The sequence below is a fragment of the Aethalodelphis obliquidens genome, unplaced genomic scaffold, assembly GCF_003676395.1.
Source record: "Aethalodelphis obliquidens isolate GAN/ISIS:26980383/991018 unplaced genomic scaffold, ASM367639v1 scaffold65, whole genome shotgun sequence".
NCBI classification, from domain to species: Eukaryota; Metazoa; Chordata; class Mammalia; order Artiodactyla; family Delphinidae; genus Aethalodelphis; species Aethalodelphis obliquidens.
Window position 1 is genome coordinate 6,575,273 of NW_020838009.1, and position 11,095 is coordinate 6,586,367.

General features: G+C 53.3%; 1 protein-coding gene across 1 annotated transcript in view; it reads left to right on the top strand.

The window, feature by feature from the left end:
* Positions 1–10,806, top strand: part of IL16 (interleukin 16) — a 116,645-nt gene extending 105,839 nt beyond the window's left edge. Inside the window, exons 14-19 of the mRNA XM_027089163.1 lie at positions 22–1,120; positions 2,672–2,840; positions 4,942–5,043; positions 7,326–7,584; positions 7,813–7,938; positions 10,321–10,806. Coding sequence (XP_026944964.1) covers positions 22–1,120; positions 2,672–2,840; positions 4,942–5,043; positions 7,326–7,584; positions 7,813–7,938; positions 10,321–10,514 — 1,949 coding nt within the window. The 3' untranslated portion in view covers positions 10,515–10,806. The remainder of the gene's footprint in view (positions 1–21; positions 1,121–2,671; positions 2,841–4,941; positions 5,044–7,325; positions 7,585–7,812; positions 7,939–10,320) is intronic.
* Positions 10,807–11,095: the final 289 nt, after the last annotated feature.

The following is an 11,095-nucleotide window of genomic DNA, read 5'->3' on the forward strand; positions in this document are numbered from 1 at the left end:
TTTGGCCTTTCTGCTCCCCAGTGACGCCAACGTCTCCGATAAAACACCCACTGCTTAAGCGGCAGGCTCGGATGGACTATACCCTCGATATTACCGCCGAAGACCCTTGGGTTAGAATTTCTGACTGCATCAAAAATCTCTTTAGCCCCGTCATGAGTGAGAATCATAGCCACGCGCCACTGCAGCCCGTCGTCACGCTGGGTGAGGAAGACGGGATTCAGGGCCACCCAGATGGGACTGTGCCCAAACTGGACACCACCAGTGGCGGTCCCACAGTTTACAAGTCGGCAGACGGCAGCACGGTGAAGAAGGGTCCTCCAGTGGCCCCCAAGCCCACCTGGTTTCGCCAAAGCTTGAAGGATTTGAGGAATCGTGCCCCAAGGCAGCCCCCAGAGGCAGCCTCCGCCAGCCAGCCGACACCCACCTCCAGGGAGCGCCCAGGGCCACCCCTACGGGCCTCCTCTTCCATCAAGCAAAGGATCAGCTCCTTTGAAACCTTTGGCTCTTCTCACCGGCCTGACAAAGGAGCCCAGAGACTAAGCCTCCAGCCCTCCAGCTCCTCCGGGGCGGAAGCAAAACCTCCTGGGGAGCAAAAGGGAGGACGGGCTTCTCGGGCTCCTGGTGTCTCAGGGCGAGGGGCTCCCCCCGCCGTGGAGCAGCAGTGGCCGGAGCCAGAGCAGCTGCCCCGGGCCTCCCTCGCGGCCCTGGAGGCCAGCGACCCCGGTGTGCCGGAGTCCCCTCCCCCCGGACAGCAGCCCGGTCAGAAAACCCTCTCCTCGGACCCCGACCCTCTCTCAAGGCTGCTGGCGACGCAGATGGAGGGATCTCGAGGCCCAGGGGTCAAGATACCAAGCCAGCGGTCACGGAGCTTCCCCCTGAGCAGGACCCAGTCCTGTGAGATGAAGCCACTGGATGAAAAGACCAGTAAACTCTACTCCATCAGCAGCCAGGTGTCATCGGCTGTCATGAAGTCCCTGCTGTGCCTTCCATCTTCCGTCGCCTGTGGCCAGACCTCCTGCAGCCCCAAGGAAGGGGCGTCGTCCCCCATGGCGTCCAGTGAAGATCCTGCTGCAATTAGCTCTGCTGAATCTCCTGCCTCAGACACGGGCTTCTCGCTCAAGTGAGTGTCTCTGCCCAGTGTTGAACTTTCTTGCCTTTCTTCCTCTTATAATCCTCTATGTCTTGTAAAACATCACCCAGGTTTGCTAAAGGATTGTTCCACCTGTTCTTTGACACACGCGCGCGTGCGCGCGTGCGTGTGTGTGTGTCACACCTCTGCCTTCTGTATTAAGGAGTTTTCACAACACCCGGCCTTGGGAGGGGTGGGAGGTGGGGGACAGAACTGGCCCCCTGCTGAATTACACGTGCATATTGGAACTAGTGCACCTTGGACATATCCGGCCATTGCTCAGGAAGACCCGAACGAGGCCAGGAGATGATCCCTTGGGGGTTCTTGCCACCTCCCTCTCTCCAAAGAAATCCACCTGTACTCTGCACAGGGTTCAGCCTCCTGGCCTGGGAGTTTGGACACCTGAGCCCCAGTCCCATCTCCCACACTGACGCCCTGACCGTGAGCTGGTTCCTTCCACACTCCCCCTCGGTTTCCTCTTCAGTTGAAATCAGGAGCTGGGCAAGACCTGCTCCACAGAACCGGGGGCGCGGGGGGCTCCCAGCAGTGCCCCAGAGCTCCTGCTGCAGGGCTGGGGTTTAGTCTTCCCTCTTGAATCAGAACAACCGTGCATTGATCAGTATTACGTATTGTTCTTATATTGCTGAGAAATGTTTGAGACTCACTGACCCAGATGTTGTATCAGGTGCCACCTACTGTGAGGAAACAGGAGAGATCCTCCAAAACAGCGGTCCCCAACCCTTTTGGCACCAGGGACCAGTTCCATGCAGAAAATTTTTCCACGGCCCCGGGGGGAGGGGGAGGTTCAGGCTGTAATGGGAGCAATAGGGAGCGAGGGGGGCGGCAGACGGAGCTTTGCTCACTCGCCCGCCGCTCACCTCCTGCTGTGCGGCCCGGGGGTTGGGGACCCCTGCACCAAGACACCCCCGGATCAGGGGCTGAAGAGCCAGACCAGCTCAAGCACTAGAGTTGGTCAGTGGTAGAATCGTAGCCTTTAATATTTAGGCTTCCCAGGAGCTTGCTCTTTCTGGCTGAGAGCCTGTTCTTCTTCTGGAACTGCAAGGCTCACCATAAGCATTTACTGCTGAGACCCCCTCCACCTTGTGTAGTGACTAGGTGCTAAGGTAGGATAGGCAGGTGCTGACAACATCTGTGAAGGAGGCCAAGGTGAGTGTGTGTGTGAAAGGACATCTGTCTTGGTGGCCATCTAGGTACAGATTTGTCCAAAGCATAGTTATACTCTGGGGTGAGGTGCTGAGGTTCTGAACACAGACTTTGGAGTCAGACACACCATGATCTGTGATTTCGAATCCCAGATCTCGGCCTTTCGTAACCACGTGACCATAGACAAGTTATTCCCCCTCCCTAAGCCCCAGTTTCCTCATCTCTATAGTGGAGGGATGCTGGTATCTATTTGTGAATTTGCTGCACCAAATAATAGAATGAACATTAGCACCGTCTTGGAAGAGAGTAATTATGCTGAGGATGTTAGCTCTTACTAATATCGTGATTCATGCTGTGTGCGGGTCCTCCCCATGAAAGCCTTTCAGAGCTGAGAGAATACACAGAGGGTCTCGGTGAGCCCACGGAAGTCGACGGCTCCGACCACAGCGCTCCTCAGGCTGGTCAATCAGTGATCTCCCTGCTGAGCTCCGAGGAATTAAAGAAGCTCATAGAGGAAGTGAAGGTTCTGGATGAAGCAACGTTAAAGGTAGGTTTCTTTTACAAGCACTTGCAGAGATGAAGGCCTTGCTGTGAGCAGTGTGGTCACCTCAGGTGGGCCGGAGGGGAAGCAGCGCGCGCTGCCTGGGCTCCTTGAGGTCGAGAAGGGAGTTCCCAGGGGCTGACACCAGACTCGGGTTGTATCCTGCCCGGGGCAGAGGGGCCGTGTATCACTGGACCACAGTAAGACCTTCCGGTGTAGGGAGCTTTGTAGCTCATGAAGTGCTTTCAGTCATAGACTTATTGTATCTTTTTGACCCTTTAATAAATGAGGAAGGCGAGGTTCAAGGTCACAGAGCCTAGGTTTTCTATCTCCACGTTCCGTGCTCTTTCCACGTCCCACGGGCTGCCTGCCCAGTGTGCGTCTCCAGGGAGATGCTGCGTGGGAGTGAGCCATCCATTGCAAGTTCTGATCTCTTGCCTGAAGACTTGCCCTGCACACCGAGAGGTGACTGATCCCAGGGCTCGTAAGGGTTCCCACACTTCAGTCAAGTCATTCTGAAAGTCCCACTTCCCCTAGGCCTTCTGAGCACGACCCAGAGGTGCATGGAGAGGAAGTGGTCAGAAAGAGCTGAGGCCCATTCAGCTCAGATGAGCTCGGGCTCATGGGCCTTGCATCCGCCTGGGCTGCCCTAGTCCATGCAGGCTTTTTGTGCTGGAATCATCCAGACTGGGATGAGAGGATAAGGAGGGACCATAGCTGGTGTTCCCTAGATCCAGGGTAGGGGTGAGTCTGACAAGATGCCCTGGGCCGGGATTCATCCTCTGGGGCTCTCACTCATCACCTGGGCACTGGGACCATCATCCCCAGGGCCTAATTCAAATGAAATAACAGAGGCAAAATTGTTGCATAAAATACAAAGAGCGGTCCTGCTTGGGGTGTTCCTGGGACAGTATTTGCTTTCCCATTTGACAAAGGGCTCTTATAGGGCAAGTAAACTGACACTTGGGTCAAAGTTGGGAGATGTGGGCCAGTGCTGGCGTAGAGGCGGGACAGTGAGGTCCATTCATCCCTTCATCCTTCCTGGGTCTTGGGGACTCCAGATCAAATGATCATAGAGCCAGCCGCGCAGCAGATGCTCTGTTGGTGCCAGAGCAAGTGAATTCTTTGACATAAGGTTATTCCCTCGCGCTAAGGCACAAATTGGTGGCCCGAGAGCCTGCAGGTATATTTTATGTGGTCTGCATGGTGCTTTTTAAAAAAGTATTGTATTCTAAATATTATCAAACCTGAATCAAAACCTGGATTTCTGGCTGCTCTCTTTTTATAAAAGGAACGAACGATCTTGTAGCACTGGGTCTGCATTCCTATGTAGCCGTGGGTCCTCTTAAGCAGATGTGCTCTCAGGTCTCTGCAGTTCCTGTCGCTCACATCTGCCCATTTTGCTCTTTGAAGTCATCTGCCTGGGTCCTGTATGCATTTGTGTTTGAGACCCCTCCACCATCGAGACCGGAACGAGGGTCTCTGACTTCAGACACTGCAGAGCGATTGTTCTGGCTCCAGCTGAGCCCAGGCGCAGGCCGGGAAGTACTGTGTGTGCCTGGGTGGGCGTGTGTGTGTGTGTGTGTGCGCGCGCGCGTGCATGCGTGCATGTGTGTTCTAGGGCAAGGAGTCAGCTGGGCTCCTAAATGCAGCTGCTGTGCCACATGGAGCAGCAGGTGTAAAGACAGAGCAGCCAACTTCTGCAAAACAGCCCTGCTCCCAGCTGTGCTGACCCAGAGTCCTACAGGCTGACCTCATCTTGTCCCACGCCAAGATGCCAGAGCTCTGTTATCTCACACGCTGGGATTTCCAGCTGACTTAGTAGCACCCAGCCCTGTCTCCGTACAAACGTGGACGTGGATTGCGTGAATAGGAGAGGAAAAGAACTCTATTGGTTGCCTTATGCACATTTTTTTTTTTTTCTTCTGAGCTTCCCATGACTCCAGGAATTATAGTCTTCTCTTTACAAATGATGAAATGGGTCTGACGTACCTGGGAGCGTGGCCAAGCTGGGGTTTGAGAACGAATCAGCCTGATGTTGGAACACTTGTTAAACTGTTCACGCTGTTGCAATAAAATGTTTTTTTATATATGTTTCATTCTGCAGCAATTAGACAACATCCATGTTACCATCTTGCACAAGGAGGAAGGGGCTGGCCTCGGGTTCACCTTGGCAGGAGGTGCGGATCTAGAAAACAAGGTGATCACGGTGAGTGGCCCAGCCATGGGGGCGCGTCAGAGCCAGAGGTGACGGCCCTGGGAGGGGGGAGCACTTACTAGGAGAGATCAGAGGAATGCATGACCCCAGGCCACTGGGTGTGAGGTTAGGGCGGGAGCTTAAGATCCTTTTCAAGAAGGTTTACAGCCAGGATTGAAGACCTGGCTGTGATATGTAGCATAGCACACCTAGATGGAAAGAGGCGTCACCTGGACAGAAAGAGCCCTTGGGAAGGCAGGTCCTCTACAGGAGGCTGTTTTCCTGGGTTTGCCCACTGGGAGATTGGGGATGTTAACATGCACGATTGCGAAGCAGATCTGAAGGTTGGTTGAGGGCAATGGGGCCCAGCTGGAAAGATCAGGAACTGCACAGCGCAACCCAGGATGTGCATGAGGCTTCAGATCTCACAGTCGAGCCCCCTGTTCTCTCAGGACCAACTAGAGCCCGGGTTAGACTGGGGAAGGCATCGATCCTGGATCATCTGCGTCTTCCCCTGTGGACCCTGTTTTCTTGGTCCACACAGTCTGATCAGCATTGGCTGCTGCCCTCTGCCCACTATGTAGGCTACCTGCACCTGACCCAGATGGTTTCTGGTCATCCCATCTTCATGGACCCAGCTGTGACATGGCTGCTTCATCTCTCCAAAGCTGAGTGCACTGGCGTCACCCCCATGGCTGTGTTGTCTCAGCATATCCTTCATGTGGACTCATCTGAACTCCCTTGCTCAGCTGAAAACAAACCCTCCAGCTCACAGGGGCAGCCAGCGTTAAACACACCACACCCCCTGGCAGTGGTAACTTGGTCCATTCCTATTGGGCACTTCGGAGTCAGTTGTGGGCGAGCAGCAGCTTCCTCCTTTGTAAGCAAGCTCTCTACCGCATAAAAGCACGTAAAACCAATGAGGACCTGTTTCTGACACTAAGCACGTAGCAGAGCATCATAAAGACGTTCCTGATGGTGCAGTTTGCTTTCTATTTGAAGAGAAGAAAAGAGAGCTTGCCTGTGGGACGAGTACTTTGGATCTGTGGGTCTTTCCTTGAGCCGGGACTTCTCTGCATCCCATTTGCTCGCCATCCCTGAGACACTGCCTCAAAAACCAGGAGCGATACACGCCAGCTGATCATATGCACCAGACTTCCCCTTTCTCCTTCCGTGTTTGAGCGCTTCCCTTCCTTTCCAGATTCATTAAAAGAGAACTCACATTGAGCACCGTCCATGACCAAGAGCAAGCTGGGCTCTCACTGGCATGTTCAAGTCGTCTTCCCCATACCTCAGGATGGGGGATTGGGGACATGTATGCTTCATTTATAGAGGACAGACTGAGACGCAGAGCAGAGATTCTGCTTCCTACTTATAACCAAGGGATTCTGACCACATCTGACCCCATAACAGACTTTTTCTAACACTGAAACAGGTTAGAGAAACAAAGAACCTTGTTCAGATGATAACAGCAAAACAACACGCAGCAGAGTTTAGTGATTGCCCATCCATGCTGTCATTCAGTCCTCTTCATTAAGCACGTTAGAATTTACATCATTAGAAAGGCTGAGGCAAAGACATGAGATTTTTTAATCCCACATATTTTTCAGAAAGGGAATGGGGGTGGGCGATGGTCCCTTTTAACTGGAGTTAAAGGATCAGAATTTCTAGGGTAGGAGTTTTTAAAATGTCTAGACTTCCTAGGATAGGAATTCTGCATTCTGCAGAAGATGGGGCCTGAGAATTTCTCTATGGAAAAAAGGATGCTTTGCTGAAACTTTGGGGGATCACTGTGTTATACGGTCTGTTCTTAGAGAATTATCATGCCAAATAGCACTGTAGAGTCTCTAGGATTTTTTTTTAAACTGTAGGCATTTTCAGAGCTTATGTTTTATCCAATGTTCTTAATTTTCTTAGACTTCAGAAACTTTTCTTACACAATACCTATTAATATGGCACAGAATCAGTGCTTGAATTAAAGTACTCTGGGAAATGCTGATATAGAGCACATAAGGCAAAAGATTTTAACTGAATGTTAACGAATTGTAGTGATACAGTCTCGGACATTGTGTTGGGAAGGATTCTGAGGGCCAATCTGGCCATTTTTGCTAATGACCTCTGGTCTGGGTGGAGGAGGGAATGCTGGCTAGCAGTCCTAATCTAGGACACATTTCGTCTTATTTTTTTGGCCCAGGGATCTGCTGGGTTTGACTAACTGGTTCAGATCCTCCTGCAGCAAGAATCTAGATCCGATATGGTGATTCCCGGCTCCTGACTTCCTTTGGTTTGCTCAGGTTCACAGGGTGTTCCCCAACGGGTTGGCCTCCCAGGAAGGGACTATTCAGAAGGGCAACGAGGTTCTCTCCATCAACGGCAAGTCTCTCAAAGGGGCCACACACAATGATGCTCTGGCCATCCTTCGCCAAGCTCGGGACCCCAGGCAAGCCGTGATTGTCACAAGGAAGCCAACTGTGGAGACCACGCCAGACCTCAACTCTTCCACGGATTCTGCAGCCTCAGCCTCGGTGGCCGGTGACGTTTCCATAGATTCCTGTAAGTTCTCCCCACATGGTGGAAGCCCCATGGGCCACATCACCTTTGGACAGGTGAGGCCCATGCCGGCAGGGCTGCGCAGTCATTTGTGGCCCCCAGAACACGTGGCCTGGCTTGTATGCCGCCCGGCACACATGCCTGGGTTTATCTGTACACATGCACAGATTTGCCGGGAGCATTAGCCAGGCACACTTGAGAGCACCCCTAACAGTCCCCCTGTTTTCTCAGCAGCAGAGGCCACCGTCTGCACAGTGACCCTGGAGAAGACCTCTGCAGGCCTGGGCTTCAGTCTGGAAGGAGGGAAGGGCTCCCTGCAAGGGGACAAGCCTCTGACTGTTAACAGGATCTTCAAAGGTGCGTGTGCGTATGCCTCTCAGCCTTCGCTCCAGTTGCGGGTGTCCGGCCGGGCCCCCCAGAGGCTTCTGAGCACGTTCTAGGCCATGTCGGTTTCCCACAACCCCAGGCCCTTTTGGGAGGCAGGCAAGCCTCTTAAGGACTCCGCTTTGCTTTTTCTCCCCGTTCTCCTTGGCTCAGATCCCTTTAATCTCCCTGTTTTACTGGGTCCTTGTACGTGACCCAGCCCTGGGCCTGGTTCAGCTTGGCAGGGCCGGGGCTAGGGTGAGGCAGGTGAGGCACTGCCCCGGGTGCAGAATTGAAGGCGGCACCGTAATATTCAGTAATCAAGATACATACTGTTTCAGTGCAATATTTTTAAAACTCGAAATTAATTCAGAAAGTCCACAATGAACAAAATATCAAGTTGTGAAACAAAGACAGAGTCTGACTTTCCAGGGGCACAACTCAGCCTTACTCACCTCACCCTAACCCTGGACCTGTCTGCTCCTACCTTTATTCAGAATTTTGAGATTTTGTTCATCATGGACTGGGGAGCAAGCCAGCCTCTAGTGGGGGGTCACTTGGGTTTTCCTGTGAAAATCATGAATGGCCTGCAGCTGTCACAGGTGATCACCTTGATTCTTCACTGCCTCTCATGCTGGACCCCCTGAGTCACAGAGCAGGGAGCTGTGGACAGGGGGTCACGTGGCCTGCGCTCTGGTCTAGCTCTGCTTCTAACTTCCTGAGCGACTGCTGCCTTCTGCACCTGAGGCTCCTTACCTATAAGAAGAGGTGTGGGTGTGTGTCTGAGGGCTCTTAGTACTGGCACCAGAGGCCCTCCCAGCTCTGCTCCCCAGACCCCAGGCGCCCCCACTGCAGATTGGTTTTGTTAGCGGGAAATCCGTTACAGCTGCTGAAACCCAGGGGGCGGACCGAGGCTCACGTGGAGCTTCCCCAGAAACCCACGTTGACTCCAGTTTTGCGAAAGATTTTTTTTTTTTTTTTGGCGGTACGCGGGCCTCTCCCTGTTGTGGCCTCTCCCGTTGCGGAGCACAGGCTCCGACGCGCAGTCTCAGCGGCCATGGCTCACGGGCCCAGCCGCTCCGCGGCATGTGGGATCTTCCCGGACCGGGGCACGAACCCGTGTCCCCTGCATCGGCAGGCGGACTCCCAACCACTGCGCCACCAGGGAAGCCCTGGGAAAGATTTTTTTAACTTGGAAGGTCAACTTGGAATGAGCGTAGGGCTCGAAGTCGAGAGACCTGGATTCCAGTGTTAGTTCTGCCCCTAATGGCAGCATGACCCTGGGCAAGTCCCTTCACCATCTTGGCCCCAGTTGCTTACATGGGGATGTAAGGGACCAAGGGAGCTGGAGTCCACAGCTGCACCACTCAGCAGCTTTGGAGCTTGTGGGAGCTGCTTGAGTCTTTGGTTTCCTCCCACGTGGAAAGGGAATACTAACAGAGCATACATACCTCACAGGACTATCGCCATAAATGCCAAGTGTTAACACAGTGCCTGTTATATATAATTGCCCAATATATTTTAGCTAATTTTATTTTTTTTTGAGAAATGTCTGCTTAGATACTTGGCCCATTTTATTTAGTTATTTATTTATTTCTTGGGCGCACCGCACAGCATGCGGGATGTTAGTTCCCCGACCAGGGATCAAACCCGCCCCGCCCCCCGCCATGGAAGCGCGGAGTCCTAACCACTGGACCGCCAGGGAAGTCCCTAGCTATTTTTTTATTAGGATCATCATTACTATTATCTTTTACTCTTATTAAATATTTGCAGATATCATTGTGTCAAACAGATGGGAAATTTTCTTTCAACACCAGCAGTAAGAGGGCACTCTTTCCCGACGTGACTCTGAAGGAGTGGGAGCCGTATGTGATTATGTCCTCTTTACGTGGACCCAGGGGTCTTCTCCAGGCCATTCAGAGCCAAAAGCACTGTGAAGATTGTTTCGTGAACATCCCACCAGCTCCATTCCCACACCACCCAATGCCCGGCCACCTCATTAGGAGTAGAGAGAACACATGTGCGGGGGAGGGATGTTGGGTATTGGGATGGTATCCAAGGAGGCTTAGAGGAGGACCCGGTTCCCTGGGGAGGTCTCCCCAGCCAGGCTCTGGCTTGCAGCTGCTCGAAATCTCCCTTCTCTGGGGACAGCGTGGGCCTCACCTCTCCCCAGGGCCACGGAGAGCTGGAGCCTGGTGTGCCAGCCTTGAAGTCACCGTTTTATGAGATGTCTCATTTCAGAACGACCACCGAGTTCCGGAGGGATGGGCGCCAGTTGCCTTCTGAGCTGCCCCGGCTCCTCAGAGACCAAGGGTAGGAAGTAACTGCTTGTTCCACGGTCACCTGTGGGACTCATTCTCTTCTCTCTCATCCCAGGGGCAGCCTCAGAACAAAGTGAGACGGTCCAGCCAGGAGATGAAATCTTACAGTTGGCCAGCACTGCCATGCAGGGCCTCACACGGTTTGAAGCCTGGAACATCATTAAGGCGCTGTCTGATGGACCTGTCACTATCGTCCTCAGGAGGAAGAGCCTCCAGTCCAAGGGGACCACAGCTGCTGGAGACCCCTAGGCCCAGCGCCAGAGCTGACACCAGAGCCAACTGCGTGCAGCTCTCCACAACTGCTAATTCTCAGGGTCACTGCTAACCCCACCCCGATGGGGGAAAGCACAGGCGTGCTTCCTGGTGGCTGCTTGCCCACGTCCGGACGGACCTTCTGGAACGTCACCCAACAAGTGGGCTGTCCCAGAAAGTTAGGGCAGAGTCACACTGGGGTGGCTGATACAAACTACAGACTATGTCTAGAGAGAGCTTACTGATAATATTGTGGTGCTGTAAATAAAATGGATATATGACAACTGGATATGAAATCCATGTTTTGCTTTGCAGATCTTCTAAGGACCATCACTGTGTCTTGATCCACCCCAAACAGCACCCTCTGTTGTTCCCATGACTCTGCAATGGTGGCAGATTTGGAGGGGGACAGCACGTCCTGGTCCACTTGACATCAGCTGGCCCAAGTCAAAGGCCGGAGGCTGGAACCACCCGCAGGGTCACTCACTCACTCACACGTCGGGCCGCTGTTGTTGGCTGCTGGCTGGGAACTCAGCTGGAGCTGTAGGCCTGTACACTGCAGGAGGCCCTCACTGTAG